The sequence below is a fragment of the Callospermophilus lateralis genome, chromosome 4, assembly GCF_048772815.1.
Source record: "Callospermophilus lateralis isolate mCalLat2 chromosome 4, mCalLat2.hap1, whole genome shotgun sequence".
Lineage (NCBI taxonomy): Eukaryota > Metazoa > Chordata > Mammalia > Rodentia > Sciuridae > Callospermophilus > Callospermophilus lateralis.
The window spans coordinates 146,473,499-146,495,115 of record NC_135308.1 but is presented as its reverse complement, the minus strand read 5'-3'; the positions used below and the strand labels follow the sequence as shown (position 1 = coordinate 146,495,115).

The window sequence follows — 21,617 nt, the reverse complement described above, 5'->3', positions numbered from 1 at the left end:
AGGCAATGTACATTTTCTAAATCTGTTCTTTTTCAAAGTTGTTTTGGTTACTCTTAGTCCTTTGCATTTCATATGAAATTGACTATTTCTACTTAAAAAAGGGCTCCTGCTGGTACTTTCATTAGGATTACACTGAATCTTTAGATGCAATTGGGAAGAACTGGCATATAACAAGGTTGTTTTCCATCCATGATAATAGTTTATCTTTCCAATTTTTAAGACTCTATATTATTTTTCTCAGCAATGTTTTACAATTTTAAGTGTACAAGTCTGGCATATCTTTTGACATATTTATTCCTCAGAACTTCATAGTTTGAGAGGTGCTATTTTAAATTTGCTGATTTTTAGACTTTTTATATTTTTTTCAATGTTTTTATTGGTACATTATAGTTACACATAACAGTAGGGTTTGTTTTGACATAATCATAATTCATGGAACAAAATTTTCTCCATTTCAGTCCCTGATACTTTCTCTTTCACTCCCTATTTCCCCTCCCCCATTTCCCTTCCTCTATTCTACTTGTTTTCCTTCTATAATTTTTTTTTAAATTGGTGCTTTATAGTTATGCATAAAGGTGGAGCTTACTTTGGAACATTCCTATATATCATAATTTAGGACTTCAAATTTTGATAATCTATTATTAATATAGATAAATGCAATTGATTTTTGCATATGATCCTTTATCTTGCAATCTTACTAAACTCACTTTTTAAAAAATTTTTTTTTTAAAGAGAGAGAGAGAGAGAGAGAGAGAGAGAATTTTTATTTATTTTTTTAAGCTTTCGGTGGACACAACATCTTTGTTTGTATGTGGTGCTGAGGATCGAACCCGGGTCACACACATTCGAGGCAAGCACGCTACCGCTTGAGCCACATCCCCAGCCCCTAAACTCACTTTTTAATTCTGGTAATTTTTATGTGTATCTCATGAGATTTTGTATATAGAAAATCCTGTCATATGTGAATAAAAACACTTATTTCATCCTCTTTAATCTGGATACAGTTTATTTTATTCCTTTTTATGAATAATTGTACTAGCTAGACCCTCCAACAAATGTTGATTCTATTGTATTACCTTAAATATGCTATTGACCATTTACCAAAATTTGGTTATGAATCTTTGCATCTATGCCCAACAGATATTGTTATGTAAAGCTTTTTTTTCTCATAATGTCTTAGTCTGATTTAGTATTTGAGTAATGCTGACCTAGTAGAATGAGCTAGCAAATATTCTCTTCTCTTCAAATTTCTGGAAGAACTTGTATAAAATTTGCATTATTTTTTCCTTATATATTTGGTAGAATTCAACACTGAAGTCATTGAGGCCTGGAGATTTCTTTGTGAAAAGTTTTTAAGTAAAAATACAATTAATTTAGTAGAGAACTATTTAGTTGTAAGCATTCTCATAAGTGAGGCTTGCCAATTTGTGCCTTTCAATAAACTTGTCCTTTTCATCTGAGTTGTTGAATGTATTGGCATAAAGATGTTCAATTTTACTCATCAACTCAAATAACACCTTTTGGTTTCATTGCTTTTTCTCTATTGACTTTCAGTTTTCTATATATTTATTTTCTCTCTGATCTTACTTCTGTGTACTTTTTTTTTTTTTGGTCTTCTTCTTTTCCTTATTTCTCAAGGTGAATGCTGAGGTTATTTTTTTGAAATTCTCTTCGTTTATAATGTAGACATTTTAATGCTATAATAAGTTTCTAGTACAACTTTAGTTGTACCTCACAAATTTTTATATACTGTTTTTATTTTTATCAGTTCAAAACATTTTCTGAATGTATTTAAGAATATTCTAACAAAACTACAAACAAATAAAAACATAAATCCAAAGATGAAGATAGTTATGAGGATATGAAATAGTAGTAATCAATGAAACAACAATAACTAAATCTAAATTAAAATTAGTAGACCAACTGGAAATATTCTGTGTAATAATAAATAAGAATTTGGTCTTTAGGAGTCTTGCTGAGGAAATTGGTTCTTAGGCTTATGTGATGGAGAGTTGGGGATACATCTTCTTCTTTTTTTCTTTTTACTTTTTAAAAAAATTTTAATTTTAATTTGTTATATATGATGAGAGAATGCATTACAATTCATATTACACATATACAGCACAATTCTTCATCTTTCTGGTTGTACACAAAGTAGAGTCACATCCTTCATGTCTTCATACATGTACTTAGGGTAATGATGACCATCACAGTCCACCTTCTTCCTACCCCTATACATTCTCCCTTCCCCTCCCTTCCCTTTTTCCCTTTACCCTAGAATTCATTTAATCCTAAATACCCACCACCCCCACAGCATATTACGAATCAGCATCCTTAAATCAGAAAAATCATTCAGCATTTGACTCATTGGCTAATTTCACTTAGCATTATATTCTTCAGCTCCATCCATTTACCTGCAAATGCCATGATTTTATTTTTTTCTAATGCTGAATAATATTCCATTGTGTATATATACCACATTCTCTTTATCCGTTCATCTACTGAAGGACATCTTGGTTGGTTCCACAGTTTAGCTATTATGAATGATATTGAAAACTACAGAATGCTAAAGAAAGAAATTAAAGAATATCTTAGAAGATGGAAAGATCTCCCTTGTTCTTGGATAGGCAGAATTAATATTGTCAAAATCACCATACTACCAGAAACACTATACAGATTTAATGCAATTCCAGTCAAACTCCCAATGACATTCCTCATAGACATAGAAAAAGAAGTCATATAATTTATCTGGAAAAATAAGAGACCCAGAATATCTAAAACAATCTTTAGAAAGAAGAGTGAAGCAGGTGGCATCACTACACCAGACCTTAAACTATACTACAGAGAATAGTAACAAAAAACATCATGGTATTGGCACCAAAATAGACTTGTAGACCAATGGTACAGAATAGAGGACACAGATTCTAATCCACATAATTACAGTTATCTTTATTAGACAAAGGTGCCAAAAACGTACTTTGGAGAAAAGATAGCCTCATCAACAAATGGTGCTGGAAAAACTGGAAATCCATATGCAACAAAATGAAATTAAACCCTTATCTCTCACCATGCAGAAAACTCAACTCATAGTGGTTCAAAAACCTAGGAATTAAACCATTTATTAGAAGAAAAAGTAGGCCCAAATCTCCATCATGTCAGATCAGGCCCCAATTTCCTTAATAAGACTCCTATAGTGCAAGAATTAATAACAAGAATCAATAAATTGGATGGGTTCAAACTAAAAAGCTTCTTCTCAGCAAAGAAACAACCAGTGAGGCAAATAGAGAACCTACTAATTGGGAACAAATTCTTACCACACACACATCAAATATAGCACTAATCTCTAGGATATATAAAGAACTCAAAAATCTTAACACTAAAAAAACAAATAATCCAATCAATAAATGGGCCAAGGAACTGAACAGATCCTTCACAGAAGAAGATACACAATCATTCAACAAATATATGAAAAACTGTTCAATGTCTCTAGTAACTAGAGAAATGCAGATCAAAAATAGTCTAAGATTCCATCTCACTCCTACATCTGCTTCTAGTAAGCACAGGATCTCTGGGTAAATTGATGTAACTGGATACCATGATGCTTAGTGATATTTCTAGTCCCCCCCTCCAAAAAAAAAAAAAAACAAACAAAGTTGAATGTTCTCTTTGATATGTGAATGCTAACCCATGAAGGAATAGGGTTTGGGGGGAGGGAAGAATAGAAGTTCATTGGATTAGATCAAGGGAAATGAAGGGAAGGGATGGGAAAATAGGATAAGGAAACACAGTAATGAATCAGACATAAGTTTCCCATGTTCATATATGAATACATGACCAGTAAAACTCCACATCATGTATAACCACAAGAATGGGACAAATTATACTCCATGTATGTATAATATGTCAAAATACACACAACTTTCATGTCTATGTAAATAAATAAATAAATATTTGATAAGGAGGCAGAAAATGTAGTGTTAGACTAGAACAAAATTTATCTAGTGATCAACAATAAAAATGTAAAATTTGGCCCAAATAATTAAGATGGGTAAGTTAAATGCATCTAAGATTCACACATGGTTGTAGGAAAGGGGTAATAAGGAGCAAATATTATGAGGATATAATTTAACTGTAGTAACAGAGATATAGAGTGGCTCAGAGGATGCCACATACTGCTAATGGTAATGTAAAATGATACAACTATTATGGAGAAGAATGGATGAGTGGTTAAACAAACTGTCTTACATTCATACTACTACTCAGCAATACAAAGGAAAAAACTATTGACAAAACGATTTGTATGTATGTCATGGGAATTATATTAAATGCTTCCCAAAGGACATATATTATAGAACATTCTTGAAATAACCAAAATGATAGAGATAGGATACAGTTTAGTAGTTGCCAGGGAATAAGGAATAGGAGAGAAGGAGAGATGGTTGTGTCAGTCAGGTTTTCATTGCTGTGATCAAAATGCTCAACAAGAACAACTTAGAGGTGAAGTTTATTTTGGCTCATGGTTTCAGAGGTTCAGTGCATGATTGATTGACTCCATTGCTGTGGGCCTGAGATAAGGCAGAACATTATGGTGAAAGGGCAAGGTGGAGGAAAGACACTCAGCTCCTGGCAGATGGGAAGCAGAAAGAGGGAACTAGGGACAGAATGTATGATCCCCAAGACACACCTACTGGTGGCCTACCTCCCCCAGCCACTCCCCACCTACCAACAGTTACCACCCAATTAATTCATTCAAACTAGAATACAATGGTAAGATTAAAGCTCTCATAATCCAATCACTTCACCTCTGAACCATAACAATGGCCATGGCTAGCAGGAAGGATTCTTGTGATAGTGCTGTGTATATTAACTGGTGATGGTCCCATGATCTTCGTATGTGATAAAATTCCATAGGACTCCACACACACACATGTAAGTTCATGTAAAACAGATGAAATCTAACTAAGATCAATGGATTTTAACAGTATTGCTTACTTGTTTGTCATCTTGTGCTATAGCATTGTGATATAGATCAAGATGTTATCAGAATAATGAAATCTTATAGAGAATCACTCAATGAATACATTTCTTACAATTGCATATGAGTCTACAGTTATCAGAAAATTTAAAAATAATAACTTTAAAGAAAATAAGGGGTGGTCCTTGAGATATCAGGCAAAGAACTGAATAAACTATGGCAATATCTGTATTCTGGACTATTCTAAATGCTAAATTAGAGCTTAAATTTACTTAGTAGAAGTTCCATAAGACTTTTTTGAATGAGAAAAGCAAGGTTCACAGAAGTGTGATATGATTCTGTTTTTATGGAACAATGTGAAAAATACCTCACATGGGCATATATATCTGAACATCTGTGTGTGTGTTATTTAAGCATGGGTATATGTATACTAGATTATTAACATGAATAACCTTCAGGAAGGATGAGAAGGAGAGATGGTTGGATTATAGGAAGTAGTAACCAAGAAAAATGGAGACAAAAAAAACCCCAAAGTACTAAAATACCATGAAATAATTATAATGTATATTTATATTCAATTATGTTTTGTATTCTTATATACTTAGGGAAATATGAAGAAATATTTTTATTTTTATCTTCATTTTATATCTTATTAAATAATTTTAAACATGTTGAGATATAATTCATATGCCATTCAATTCACCCACATACAATCTAATGAATAATAACAATTCAGTGTTTTTTAGTATATTCACAATTGTACAACTACCACAATTATAAAGCATTTTTATCACCCTAAAAAGAAATCAATATCTATTAACAATCAATCTCCATTTCCTCCAAAATACCCTTCTCCAGCCCTAGACAACACTTAACCTACTTTTTTTCTACATAGATTTGTCTCTCCAGAACATTTTATATAAATGGAATCATATAATATATGTGTTTTTTTGTGATCAGCTTCTTTCACTGGGAATGATGCTTGCAAATTTCATCCATGTCATAGCATGTATTAGAATTCGTTCTTTTTATTTTCAACTATTATTCCATTGAATGAATGTACCACATTGTATTTATCCATTCAGAGGTGCAGGTTTGGCCATGGGCACTGTCATCTTGGAAAGGCCCTTGTCTCTTTTACTAATCTTTCTTTTGTCTGCCTCATTTGATATCACACCTAGATATTAGGCTCCACTAATTGCCAGTTGATTGCTCTATGGTCAATTTCCTAAAGTATAAATGGTTCCAGAAACTGGTCCAAATAAATTTAAGCAGTGTTTTAAGTCAGTCTTTGAGGTTTGTTCTGATGACAGCAGGGCTCTTCGGAAATGCCTCCTTTCCTGGTTCTCTAAATTACTGGACTACCATTTAGTTTGCTGCTCTAATGCAGTGTACTAGTGTTTTATTCAGCTTTTTTTGCTGCTGTGACCAAAAGACCTGATAAGAACAATTCTAAGGAAGAAAAGTTTATTTAAGGGCTCATGGTTTCAGAGGTCTCAGTCCATAGATGACCAGCTTCATTCTTCAGGGTTTAAGGTGAGGTACAACATCATGGTGGAATAAGTCAGGACATGGCCACCAATAAGCAGAGAGAGACTAAAATCAAATATATACCCCAAACACATGTCCCTAATGATCTACTTCTTCCAGTCACACCTTACCTGCACACAGTTACCACTCGGTTAACTCCTATCAGGATTAACCCTCTGATTAGATTAGGGCTCTCATAACCCAATCATTTCATCTCTAAACTTTCTTACATTATCTCACATAGGAGATTTGGGGGAATACCTAATGTTTAAAACACAACAACTAGCCTCCTTTTCATAATTCATCAGCAAAATTTCCACTTCTTTGTATAATACTTTAGGCTTGAATTTCTTTTTACCTTTTCAAGTAAAGTCAATCCTGGCAGAGAGCATTGTAGAGCTTTCGGTTCCTATGGACTGACTCTCCCCTTAAGCAAAACCTTTGAGCCACTCTCCTGGGCACAGGATAGGGAAAATAGCCTCTGGTCTTCTTAGCTCACCTTTCTGGGCATAGAACCTCCACTCTAGAGGAATATGGTATCCCATTATTCTTGCCATACCAAAACAGGGGTAGACTCTGGGATCTTTGAGTGGGGCTCAATAACAAAAGAAGCGTCCAGCCTCTCTACCTCACTCATCAGGAATTTAATCTCTACAGTTTAGAGTTAGAGGATATTAGAAATGCTGGCCTGCCCCTTTTGATAATTACCTGTTCATATCCTTTGGTTGGGAGCTCAGGAGAGAGTCCATCCTCTTGAGTGCCCTCATCCAGAATTAGTGGGTGGGGACATGCCTGGGGTTGTGCGGGCAGGTTGAAGCAAGTCATGGCTAAAGTGTCAAGGGATCTTTCTGATCTTACAAAGTTTTAGTAGACCTTTTGAATAAATATTCTTCATCCACAGTATGGTTTTAGGACACTGCAGAGGCATTGGTTGTTTTGTTATTTGGGATTTTGAAATTTTGGTGTAGTCTTTTGATTTGTTTCCAATTTTTAGCGATTACACCTTTTTAGCTGGGATTGGCTGTGTGGAGGTCCTCACACTGCCTTTCTGGGAGTGGAACTTCTGACTTGTTTTTTCAGAAGACTGTGCCAAAGAAAATTCCTTGTTTTTTCACATACACTTTGGTTTCCTTATATTATAATGAAAGTAATAATCCACACCACAATGTTCCAACCACGAGAACCCCAAATAAGTGGGGTTTTTCCTTTTTTCTTTTTTTACTCCTATCTCTCCTCTTATCTCACTTTCAGAACTCAAAAAAGTTCTAGTTGAATAAGGGTGCCTGGCTATTAATGTGTTGTGATGCTTCAAGAATTTCAAGACTCTGAGAAAGTATTTTAAGCAAAGTGAGAAATATATTTAAACACATATTTTTATGTGTTTATGTGTTTAAATATATTTAAAAAGTGATTTCAGGCCTGAACCAGGTTCTATTAGAACTCATGAAAAAAATTTGAAAAAAAAAAACACACAAGGGCTGGGGATGTGGCTCAAGCGTTATCGCACTCACCTGGCATGCGCGGGGCGCTGGGTTCAATCCTCAGCACCACATAAAATAAAAAATGAAGATGTGTGTCCACCGAGAACTGAAAACTAAATATTAAAAAATTCTCTCTCTCTCTCTCAAAAAAAAAAAAAAAAAAAAAAAACCCATAAGCCAACAACATGGCTCATGATCTTTTTTTTCTTCTCCACTTTTCTTGACTACTTCCCCCAACTAATAATCTCTCTGAGCTGTATTTTATATAGCAATCTGAATCTTGAAATAACTCTCCCTTTCCAATTATTAAGAAATCAAAATCTCAAGAAAGCTATTTCCATTATCATTTTTCATTCATTTAACAAAGATGATTTGCTATCTAGGAGTTTTATGGTGCTGTATTCTGCACTTGGCCCCTGTTTTGTATCTTAAGAAATGAGTTAGAATTTGAGGAACTATCTTGCCAATCCAAAATGCTATTTTCATGTTTGCTCAGTTTCTAGGTATCTTATTCACCTACTCATAACTTAAAATGTTCAGGGGAAACACTGTGGATGGCATCCTAGGAGAAACTATAATTGAAACTTATCTTTAACTTTGTGTTATAACAACTGTAGAGCTGGTCAGGGACAAATAGAATCTTGTTTTCAGCTACTTGTGCAGGTAATGTTGAGAAACTAGAATCTACCAAAATTCATTCATGTGCTCTTACAAATTCTTTGGTCATCTGAAAAGATCCAGAAGCAATCAAGGATAAACTGTAATCAGGTACACTGCAATCTATCCAGAGTTGCTTACTCAAAAAGGGGACAAGGATGATGAACAAAAACCCAGACCTAAAAATTATATTCAAAAACTAAAATATCTTTTTTTCAGAGATATTCAGAGTTTGGGGATATAGGTTAAAAATACAGATTTTAAATCTGAATATAAGAGGATCTTATGTATGTTTCAATTGTGAAATTTTTGTTTATCATTACATTATTTTGTTTAGCAGGTGCAAATTGAATTCTTACTATGTGCAGTGTCAGTAAGGTATATTCCTTGCTTTTAAGAAATGAATCTTATACAAATAACTATTGTGTAAGTTAGAAAAATTGTTTCTGCAATGGAACTTCTTTAAAAAATGCCATTTAAGACAGAAAAGAAAGAGACTTATTCCTGTTAGGGAGGATTAGAAGAAGATTCATAAAGAAAATGGCAGCAAATGGATATAAGTGCAGGGACATAATGAAACCAGCCAGAGCTTATTACAGGCTGCCTTCTGAGATCAGCTAGTAATATCCCTTGCTGGAGAATTGGGGAAGGGGTATAAAGGAAGGAGGGAAAAAGGTTATATGACTTACAGTCATCATGAAGACCCCAAAATGTCATCACAGGACTTGGGAGTTTATTTTGACGTGAATAGAAAACACATAAGGGTTTTGAAACAGGGAATATTCATCAGAGCCATGTCTTTGAGATTATTCTGACAGCATGTATAAATTAGATTTCAAAAATAACAGAGGTGGGAAGACCAATATAGAAGTCATTGTTGTGTTAGGCTGGGTGGGCTGGAACTAAGAGTGCAAAAGCCAAAGGAGATGTTAGTTCCATAAACACAAAACAGGAAATGGAAGTAAGAGAATGGATGACACCATGATGAAGGATGACTGCCACTTGGGGGCTGGTGTCAGTAGTGGGAGAGGGTACGAGGTATTTTGAGGTTTAATGTCTATGTGTTGAAGAGATTGACGGTGTCCTTAAAAAGAGAAAGGAAATAGGGAAAGACATGACTTAGGGGAAGAAGAAAAAGGATGTTTTATCTATTCAATAAATACTTATTGGGCACAATAAATAGTAATGTGTCCAGTGTTGTTCTGGAGGGGGAGAGAGTAATCTTGAATTTTTTAAAGTGTTTCTGAGGAAGAGGCACTGTTCCCAAAATGTGTGACTCCAAAGGCAGAGCTGGAGCCAGAGAGTAGGAGTGAGGTAGGAAGTAAAATATCTTTCTAATAAATGGAGGCTTGTTGGTGAGTAGTAAGAGCTCTGTTACAGGCAGTATTCAAGTAGAAGCTGGGTATTATTCTTTCAAGAACACAGTAACAAGGGATTCTCACCTTAGGAAGGAGGTCAAACTAACCTTTCTTCAAGTTCTCTTCCAGTCTTAAGACTCTATTCTTCCTGATGATGTAGTCCTGTGAGTTCTATTATTAATCTCTGGTTTCTCCCAATTATTAAATAAATTACTCAGTCTGTCTGCCATTCAGTAAAACTCACACATTTACATCTGTTATTCTTGAATTATTTTTGGTTAGGGCTCCTCTTCTGTATTAAAAAATTCTTCCCAGTTAACATTACCTTTGTAACTATTTAAGAATTATAACCCTGGCAGATAGGGTTATAAATACCAGAGGGGAAAAGGATTTCTTGTGCCTAATAATATTTTTTGTTTAGAAGAAGCCCTGGGAAACCAGGAATGGATTATCTTGACTTCAAGATTACGATGCAGTTTCTATATGTTGCAGTAGTTCAAAAAGGAAAAAAAAAAAAGCATCTCAGAGAGGTTCATTTTTATACGGCATGTAAAGAAAAAGAATAATTATTCTCCAAACACTGTGAAGCTTTAGATCAGAAACATTTATCTGTGCTGCATTTAAAAGAATAAAAGAGGAAAGAACGGGAGAAAAGGGAAAAGGGAAAGAGGAACCTGTCGTGAGCCCTGTTATAAGCTATAGTTCAAGCTTTGCATTTCCTGGTGTCTTTTGAAACGTAAAATTCCACAACAAATAGCCCGGTAATGTAGAACCAGTATGAAGATTCAATTCAGATTGAAGCACTTTGGTTTGCTTTTGAGTCTTGCTATTTTCTGCATTTGTTTTGACTGCTCTCATCATTCAAGATTGACGCTTGGATGGGTGTGTAGGAGGAAGCAGCAGCAGCAGGCTTACAGCTTGCAGACAAAAAAAATCTGCCTTATCTGATGGCTATTATTGAAAATGCGAGGTGTAGCCTGGGCTGGGTAATGAAGGGGAGCGAGCGAGGGGGAGCAAGGAGCATGGAGCTGCATACTGATGAGTGTAGGAGTACTTGATAAAAAGAATTCTGGCTGCTGGCCGTGCATTGCTCATTGTGGAGTACTCCAACAATCACATAGAACGCAGACCAGCCTAAGCTGACAGCTTGATATGCCTTCTTCTGCTGCCTGGTTTTGGGGGCTGTATGACGTACTGGTCGGTAGTAAAGATTAATATGTAAGAAATGTGGAGCTAGGATCAAGTCACACTCCACAGCCTGCCTGGCAAACTATGTTTTACTTCTGACTTTGCTCTCTCGCTGAGAACATTAATCTGTCAAGCTGGCGGGCTCCTTTGATAGCAACTTTCCCAGGAGCATGATGTGGCAATGCCACCTCTCAGCCCAGGACTACCGCTATTACCCCGTGGACGGCTACTCCCTGCTTAAACGCTTCCCTCTTCATCCTCTTACAGGACCCAGATGCCCTGTCCAAACAGTGGGACAATGGTTGGAAAGCATTGGGCTACCTCAGTACGAGAACCACCTGATGGCTAATGGATTTGACAATGTGCAGTTTATGGTAAGATGCTCTCTGTGTCCAGGGAGCTGCCTTTTGTCTGTCTTTGCTTCTTATGTGTCTTACATAGCTCAGAGGCAGCCTGATTTGCTCCAAACCGATCAGTTTTGTATATGTAACTGCATCAGAAAATTGAATGCCCTTAGGACTAAACTTACTGTGTACATATTAGACACTTGCTGAAAATGAGATCTATATGCATCCATATACATATGTGTTATATGAATGAGCAGGCAGAGTACTATTTATAGGCAATGGAGAAGATTAACATTTATATTCTCCTTGTCATTCTTTGTGTGATTTTTTTTATAAATTGTGATCTTAGTATACCCAGTTAGATTGTATCACTCTTCAACTAATTCTAGATTCCTAAACCTTATTATTTTATTTGAGCATCAGCATTTAGTGATTAATTAGACAATTTGTTATGCTGATGGTGTAAAAATCATTCTTTCCTGATAATTATTCAATAAGCAGTTTAAATCATTCGGACGCCCTTTGGTTCATTAGCAAACTGCTTCAGATGGTCAATTATGGAGAGTATTAACTTACTTACACATGCTGATTGAAGAGCAATGAAGTATTGTTTGTTACTTTAGGTGGAAAATAAACACTTGGGTCAATTCGTTGTCAGCATGTAGAAAGAGGGATAGATGCACTGAATACATTCATGTACTTCTGAATCCTGGTCTACATGCAGTTTAAACCTGGTGTGTGCAAACTTCCCACTGTGATGCATATAGGTGAGGAAGGATGGGGAGGTGTGCTGATGACAATCTGGCTTTCTAATCATTCCCATACCTCCCCCAGTGCTCATCAGTTCCTCTTGTAAAGCTACGTCACAGCCCTTATTGCCTTTCCTTGCTTGTAAGCTCCCACCACACATATCACTGATCCCTAAATTTAGAGAGACCTATATAACATGGGCATGTAGCACGAAAATTACTTGTAGAAATAATTAATAGTTGTTCTTAAAAAAAATGCTGGGGCTGACACCTGCAGCTTGCTAATACCAGAACTGATTGTAAAAATACTTAGAGCTAGTCAGATCTTTTTATTTTCATGTGATATCATTTTTTTTCTCCAAGCTGGGCTTGACTATGTAGATTGGAAGATTATTAAAATTCTTGAACTTCTGCTCCTTTCCCAAAAATGTGTTTGCTTGTAAACTTTGGGGGGGGGGGGAAGCCATAAATTTAGGAAGTCATGATTTTAAGAAATTATGTATATATAACATTTAATGAGTGTTTTAGTTGTTTTTTAAAAATAATTAGAGATGCAGCTACTGTTATTTTTCTTGAATTTATCAAGTACTTTTACTAGCTAGATAAGATATTTTATTTTAAGAGGAAAAGAGGGAAAGTTCTTCAAATGCTGTGAAAGTCTTAGGACACTGAGATTTAAACAAACTTAGGACCCTAAGTTTAATTCCATTAAATGGAATTAAGAAGTAGAGGAACTATCAAACAGAATAAGTCATTTCATCATTATTTATGTTTAGTGTACATTTCAACATCTTTATTCTTTCTCCCTGTCTCTATTTGAAATGGAGCTTTCTCATTCCCATCCCTCAGACCCTTGTCCAAATTTATTGTGGTCCATGAGAACTCAGATCTCATGAGACCTCAGGTTTTTTAATACTCTCGGTCATTTGGCCATACTGAGATACTTGATTTCAGCTTGATTTTCCTCTGAATGTTAAATACTATGAACAAATATAATCCCTTTTTAAAAGCCTCTGACTGAAAGGTTAATCACACGGGTTTTAAATAAGAATTTTGGGAGAGATCATAAAATACATTCATAAATAAATTATATACAAGCACTACAAATGTATCTGGAAGGTGAAGATACTGGACATGTGCAGCAAAATCAAGGTCTAATCATAGATTATTTTCTTTACTTGTTTAATTCCAAGTATTAAATATAATTTTTCAGAAAATAAGAACACATTATTAATTCATGTGAGCCAAATACTTTCCTTATGATACAGAATTAAAAAAAAAACTTTTGAGTTATCATGTAGAGGAGTTAATTCATTTTGAAAATGAAGCATTCATAAAATGGTGTCATCAGTTACTGCTTTACATGCTGTTATACACCATCTATTTGCTACTAGAACAAGAAATGAATTTTTACCTTTATAAAAATCATTTATTGATCTCCATAACCTAATTTATTTAGTTATGAACTTAAAGTACACTAATATGATTGGCCCACTTTAAGAAGCAGATTTCAATTATGTGGTGAAAAATCTTTTTTAGACTTGCTAGTTTTCACTTGGTATCATATTATAGCTTTTGTTTTTCTTGAAGCACATTCTGACCTGCATTTATTCATCCTGTTGCCTAAGCAACAAGCACCACGCTTCTGTTAACTATGATGTAGTGCCGGTCTTATTAGTTTTTTAGAACAAGTCAGTAGACATCAAGAGGGTATAATTAATGTTGGTGGAAACATCGTAGTACATCCATGCATAGACATGCTTTATTTAGGAAACATTCCCAGGAGTTAACTTTTCATTTAATCAATATTCCATTAATGTGAGTTTGAAGGATCCATATGAGTAACTTTAAAGTATTTATTGAAAGCTTTAAACATTTTTTTTGCTAAATCTATTCTATATACTCTCATATATGAACACAATATATGGAAAATTTGTCTGCATGGCTATGATTAACTTTAATAGAGATTACTTATATCAATTCCTAGACATGGTTAGAGGAACTCCCATCCACTGCACTTGCTTTTAAATACCTGTCAATTGTTGCTTCTCCTTCAGGCTCTTGATACTTACCCTTGATTTTAAAGACATGTGAAATGTTTTTCTATATCTTCAAGTTAAAATACCAAACTTATTCTTTATGCATTTCATTCTGTTTTGTAGAATAGTTGTGCACACAAATTGGACCCTTTGTATCCTTCAGAATAGCAAATAAATAAAATTGGTACAATCAAAGAATAGCTACAAAATTACCTCAGGTTGCCTAAGACTTTGGTAAGGTCACACATGTGTTAAAATAAAAAGTCCTATCACAACAGAATCCTGAAGTCTTCCCTAGGTCCCACTCTGCTTGTTCCTCCCTCTGAAGTCATACTTCATCTCCTCCCTCCTGCTTACGCACTTCTTCTGCTGCTCACCAGCCCTAGAAGTGCCGCTGGGGTCATCTGACACCTCATTCCTTTACCCCAAATTTGCAACATACACAGTGTGTCTGTTTCAGCGTTATTTTTTTTCACCAAGAAGTTTAGGTGTAAAGTGAGTATTACACAGAATGCACATGCTTCTATTTCCTTATTAGGTTTATTTCTACTACCATCTTTCTTTTCCTAAGTCTAAAGACTTCTTCCCTAGTTTTAAGTCTCAAACCATCTCTTCTTGTCCCTATGACTTTACCCTTGGATTCTCTCCCCACACTTCACAGACTGCTGTTTTCTTTCCTTCCCCTGTCTTTTATTCCAAAGGTCTAACCCATTTCCTGCCTTGTTTATAGAGCTTTTCTTTAACAACTCCAGTCCATAGCAGCCTTTTTTCCCCCTCTGAATTCATATCATGGTTACATATGGTATGAAAAATTACATTTGGCATGCCATTATTCTCTCTCCAGAATTAAGTTTTTAGTGGTTTATATCTTGTCTCCCCAACTAAACTAGAAGCTCCTCAAGTCCAAGTTTTACGTGTTCACTTCCCTTGCTTTACACACAACTCCTAGAAAAATGCTGTGTATATAGAAATCAGCCCCAAAAAACCAAATTCACAAAAGATTGTTATGGATGGACCTCCAGTCTCATTTTTAAACTAGTAACCTTGTTTTACCAATGGGAACATGTACCCTTCTCTAATTCATGCAACAAATTGTCTTTAAACATTTTCTGTGCCAGATACTGTGTTAAGTACTAGGAATGTAACAGTGAACAAGACATGACCTTTTGTTCTCAAGCAAGATAGTATTGCCCTCAGACCTATCATAATGTTTGCATTCACATCACACACATTCCTTCATTCATAAACACACACATTTGTGCATGTGCATGCACACACATACACACTATATCTCAGGGATATTGGTCCTTTGTCTTTCCATCATGTGTACTTGCTAGTAATTGTTTTTCCAGCAACAAATTATAGTAGTTAACAGAACAAGATCTGTCATAGCATAAATAGTAAAGAAAAAATATAGGCACCAAAATTTAGCAGTGTGATAGTAGATTTATAGTCTGAAGACAGTAAAGAAAATTATATTACTTGGAGGAGGACTGACTCATGACCTTACCATAACTAGCTGACAGTTATATTTGTAAACTCTGACCAAAACAGAGGAAGCATCTTCTGTTCATTTTGGCTAATTTAACCATTATTAAAATGTTAAAAATGCAGCCTTTATGGAGTTAGATATGAAAATAATACTGACATCCTTACATGAACTGGCATTTTGTACACTTGGGTGGAGAGCTTTCACAAAGGACTTGCTGGAGGTCAAAGTGAGTAGTGCCTATTAGATAGTGAAGTGAAGCCGCAGAGCTCATAGTAGTCATCCATCTGAACAAAAGATTTCAGCAAGATTGAGCTTACAAGTACAAATTTAATTGACACCCACCCCCCATTTCTGTGGTGCATTTTACATGCTCATGGACTTACATCTCTTTTCCACTTTTATATAACTTTGGCCTGATAAAATGACTTTTGAAGTATCTTAGAATACTTGTTGGGATCCAAGTAACAAGTTAAACTTGTGAATTAGAAATACATATTGTCCCTAAAAGATAAAACTAATAACCGCCTGATGATTTCTTATTCAAATATTGTTTAGGAAATTCTCATGGAATTACTGAGATTGGAAGGTATAAGAGAAAAATACCTGTCTCATTCCTGTCCCTTCCTATATCTGAAACAGCCTAGACTTTGAGTTGAGTGGGTGGCCTTACATTGCAAGTGTGGGTATAATTTTAAAAACTCATTAGGCCAGTAGTTACAAACCCAGTTTTGGTAGGGGGTGGGGGTGCGGGTGGGGGAGGTGTATATAATTTTTTCAACTACTGGCATTTAAAATCTGTCGCTATGTAAAAATTGGTGCCAAAAGGGAATCATTCTTTATCTGGACTACAGCTTAATTACAATCATAATAGATAACAGAAGTCTGGCAATGGTGTGAGAGAGAACTAAAGTAAGACTTCCCATTTGTATAGTTTTTCTTCTTTATGAGTCAAGGTACTCATTGGTAAAAACCAATCTAATCAGGGTTCTAGGAGAAATATTCTTATGGGTAGTTATTTAATATTTTGAGCTCTTCAAATATGTAGGGCACAATACTGGTGCTGGAAGAGCTATTAATTGTTCTTGTGTATCCCATTAGCCTTGGAAGGATACTGATTGCTTGTGCAGCAGAAAGTTGGAAATGAGGTCATGTGCAGGAATGGCCATGTTGGAAGAATGGCTTTCAGAGAACACATTAGCCACAATTTTAATCGTGATAGAAAAGAGCCTTTTCTCCCATCTGGAAGTTACTCTGATTAAATTTTTAAGCATTAAAATACACTGCCCCATTTTCTAATAATGCAGTAATGTAACTCCCATTACTAACTAATGCTCACATGAATTGGCCTTTAATTTAGTCATGCAGCATATTTGCATAATTTGATCTCCAGTATTGCTTCAAATGACCAGATATTTGGGATGAAGAATTTACCTCATGAGTCAGAAAACTTACTAAAACTGCCGAATTATAGGTTTATTTTAAGAAATCCAACCAGAATCATATTTCTTTTCTTCTTTAAAAGGAGATATTGCTCAAGTAAGTGTTCAATGGCAGTGACCTCCATTTCCTCACTTCCAGTCACCTCTTTACCTTCTTTATAATCCAGACTGCTTCCCAATTTCTCTGCTAAAATTGTTCTCTTTTAAGTCAGCTGTGATCTGTTTCTTGGCAAATCCCCACCCAATTTTTTTTCCTCACTTCATTTGTTTGCCCTCTTCACAGTATCTGATTTTCTCTCTGCATTCCTTACTGTTATTTACTCCCCATTTGGGTTCCATGGCACTACACTGCCCTTTCCCATCACTCTGTTTTAATCTTCCATGTGTAAATGTTGGTGGCACGCCGCCCTTCCATCCTCAGGGAGATCGTTGGTTCTCTTGAGATCCATATTAGTTCTCTTTGTTTCACCTCGTTCTACCTGGTTTCCAGTGCTGTTCAAGTACTCAGTAAACATTTTCATTTGCATGTATGCATGCAAAGCATTTGGCACAGACCTGGCATGGAATAAATGTACAACAAATGTTAACTGTTACAGCAGCCAAAGTGATCTTCTAAAGCACACATTTACTTTTGCACTGCTCTGCTTAAGATCCTTCAGAGATTCTCAACTGCCTGTGGGAGTTGGTAAGATATTTCCAAAATCCATAGCTTGGCTTTCATATTTAGGAACCCTTGTGACCTGGCCCCAGCTAATTCTTCAACCTTTTCTCCTCATTTCCTCTCTTTGCAGTAGGGAACTGCATACTTCCCTTCCATTGCCTGGCTTTTGCACTTTCGATTCTCTCTGCCAAGAATCATCCTTTTTTCCACTTAACTCCTTTTTATCCTTTATCCCTTAGTTATCACTTCTAGCTGTCAGTTCTTTTCTGACCTTCCAAGGATGGATTAGGATCCCTTCTTCTGTAGTATACTTTCTTAAAACATACATTATTGGATTATATCACTTATATTCTTGTCTGTCCATCCCTACTATTTCTGTCATACATAAACACTAGAACAGGGTTGGCAAACTTTCTCTGTAAAGGCCACTTGGTAAATAATTTAGACTTTTCAAACTCCATAGTCTCTGTTCCACCCCTTCAGTTCTGGTGTTGTAGCATAAAACAGTCACAGATAATAAGTAAATTGAATGGCTGTGATTGTGTTCTAATAAAACTTTAAAGAACGCAGACAGATTAGGTCAATGGGCCATATAGTTTATTGACCCTGCTCTGGATCTTGAACTCCTCAAAAATTAGAAATATACTTTGATCCTCTGTATCTCCAGATCTAGCACATAGTTTATATGTGTAAGCACAGCAAATGTGCAATAAAAGGAGAAAAAAAGATAGGAAGAAAGGAAAGAAGGCAGGAGAAAGAAAATGAGCCAGGTATAGATGGCTATACCTGCTCAAAGGGTTCCTGAAAGTTTATTTGTTTTCAAGATAGCCCAGCTAGTAGCTGAGAATGTTCAGAGCAAGATTTGGCCTTCAGGAGTCTGACAAGAGCCAAGCAGGGTGTTTTTACTTTAACTAAGCAGCCTGGAATACATTTTCAGCACAGGCATAGGAACTAGAAAAACACAGCTGCAAAGGAAGTCTGTTGTTCCCTCTGTATGGAATTCCTTTCTCCTCCTTCTTCACCTAACTACTGTTCATCAATCAGCTTAAGCATCACCTCCTCCAGGAGACATTCTTTAATACGTCCAGCCATTTGGCTGGCATTCTGCCCATCTCTGTGCACCCATAGCACCCTGTTCTTAGTCCTTTCCAGCCCTTATTGTATTGCATTGCAGTTGTTTTATCTGTCAGATATCTGCTTCTACCGTAGAAAGTGAGTTTATTAGAGAGAGACAGTTTGGATCTTGTTTATCTTTGTATTCCTGAAGTCTAGCACAGTGCCTAGCATCTAGTAGCCTCCCAATAAATATTGATTGAATGGAATCTTTAAGTTCTATATAGTTTCATATAAATTATTTCATGTAATTCTCACCATCAATCTATCAGGAAATATTTTTATCTCTATTTATAAATGAAGGGAATGGAACTCAACAAGGTTGAAAAAAGAAACTTCTAGCAGAGTCAGAATTACAAAACCAAACTTCTCTGACCTTTTGAAATGTCCTTACTCAATTCAGTAAAGTCACACAGTTTCATCCTGTCTCCCTTCATTTGTTCAGCAAATGTTTCCCAAGAGACACTGCTATATTGCAGATACCAAGTTCTGGCTCTTCCTTGAAACACCCCTAGTTTATGATTCTTCTAACCCTTTAAAGGATTTCTTTATCTTACTGCTTATTACCTTCCCATCCCCCCATACTGCTTCTTGAGAAAACCTCTACTTTAACCAAGACAGAACCCTAATCACCAAGTAAATATGGACCTTCACTTTTGTCCATGATGGTCTCACAGTTCTGGAAGTGAGAAATCTAAAATCAAAGCATTAGAAAGGCTGGTTCCTCTGAGGTCTATAAAGGAAGGATCTGTTCTGGGTCTGTCTCCTTAGAGATGGCCATCTTCTCACTGTGTTTCAATACTGTCTTTCTGTTTGTATGTTTGTGCCCAAATTTCATCATCTTATAAGGACACCAATCACATTGGATCAGGGCCTATCCTAATGACTTTAACATATTTATTTCTGTAAAGACCCTGTTTCCAAATAAGGTCCCATGATGAATTTCTCAAGTTAGGACTTTAACATATAAATTTAGGGTGACACAATTTGACTCAAACAGTCCTCAATAGATACATGTACGTATGTATCCTTTATTATCCCTCAGTAGGCCAAGCAGAGATAATAGTCATTCAAATAAATGCTTGCTAAATTGAATTAAAATCTGTCTACTTGAGATTTATATGAGATTTCAAATGCCTAAAAAAATCTAATAGTATTCTTTCATCAATGATAAGTGTAATCTTTCTACTAACTTATATTTTTCAGTATATGGGTACTATACAATATCATACTGCTAGTTGATATGAGAAGCAGCAAAACCAGAACAGAGAACTTTCTACCTATCTAGCCCAGCCTCTACTTATCCCTAAATAAATGTATTTCAAGAAATATTCTTTTGTTTGACATCCTTACATTTGACAACAATCTGATAGAAGACCCCCCAAGAAATAGATGATTAGGTAGTAATATTTTATAAAAAAAACATAACTGACCTAATAATATAACCATCACTTACTTTTGCATATATTATCTTTCCCTCCACCACAAATGTTACAAAATATGTAGTATTATCCCAGTTTTACAAATGACAAAATTTAGTAATGAAAATGCTAACTATCTGATCCAAAGCACTCAAGAGTCAAATCCAGGTCAATGTGAGTCCAACAGAAAAGCTTCCAGCTAGAGCAGTATATCTGGGTGAGCTGAGAAAAGGCATTAGTCTGGGCAAACAACAGTAACATAAGCATTCCTTGTTCTTGGGGAGATGATGATTCAGAGAAGCATTGAGAGAGGTGAGAGAGCAATTTGCCATGTGCAGAGATAGGGTAAAATGCTTCTTATCATACACAGGGTTATAAAAATACAGATGAACTTCCAGGTCAAGTTTGTCCTCAGACTGTGACACCTTCTGAGTGGAGTAATTTCATGCATATAGGTGACAGTACATCTAAATGCAGCAATGTTCAGAAAGACATGATTTGTCTTTCAGAAATAATTCTTCCTAAGGTATAATGAGTTGTCCTGATAAATAGCTACAAATACTTATCATAAAAACACTCAGGCTAGAGAGATGTAGTGACAACACTCAAGAGCATCTCCCTGACCTCATCCCAGCAACCCATATTGGTTTGTATATATCTTGCCGTTCTCAGACATTGAGAACTATCCAAGAGCACATGACCTACCACAGTATTGAGAAACAAGAATCTTTATGTCTCTATTTGTGAATTACAGAGTCATATAGGAGGAGAGAAAAATAAAATAAGTGATTAGTATAGGTCTCTGAGCATCAGATTATTATTTGTGCCCCTCAATCCCATAGAATTAAATTTCATGTTGTCATACTCTTATCTTCTCTCAGCTTGAGCAAAGATGATTAGGATTCGTACATAAAGCATTGTGGAACATTTTGTATTTGTAAACCAAAGTCTGTTTAGACGGCTAGAAAGAAGAATTAGTTTTATTCTTTTAGAGTTTTAGAGACCTTGCAATTCAAGGCCTAGAAACTGAAGTATCTCAAGTTTATTTGGCAGAAGTTATATCACACATTCTTTTATCAGAGAGTAGTAATCTTGTAAAAGAGAGAGCTGCCCATCCAGTTATCCACTACCCCAGAACAAATTAACAGGAACATTCAGTCTGGCAAA

General features: G+C 35.6%; 1 protein-coding gene across 17 annotated transcripts in view; it reads left to right on the top strand.

Annotated features, from left to right (window-relative positions):
- Positions 1-21,617, top strand: part of Anks1b (ankyrin repeat and sterile alpha motif domain containing 1B) — a 1,098,518-nt gene that overhangs the window by 720,054 nt on the left and 356,847 nt on the right. For 11 of the 17 annotated variants that reach the window (XM_076854993.1, XM_076854992.1, XM_076854991.1 and 8 more), the window contains exon 1: positions 11,360-11,563. In XM_076854993.1, coding sequence (XP_076711108.1) covers positions 11,360-11,563 — 204 coding nt within the window. Of the gene's footprint in view, positions 1-11,359; positions 11,564-21,617 lie in introns of those variants that run through there. The other 6 variants (XM_076854981.2, XM_076854978.2, XM_076854982.2 and 3 more) reach the window with 1 other exon arrangement.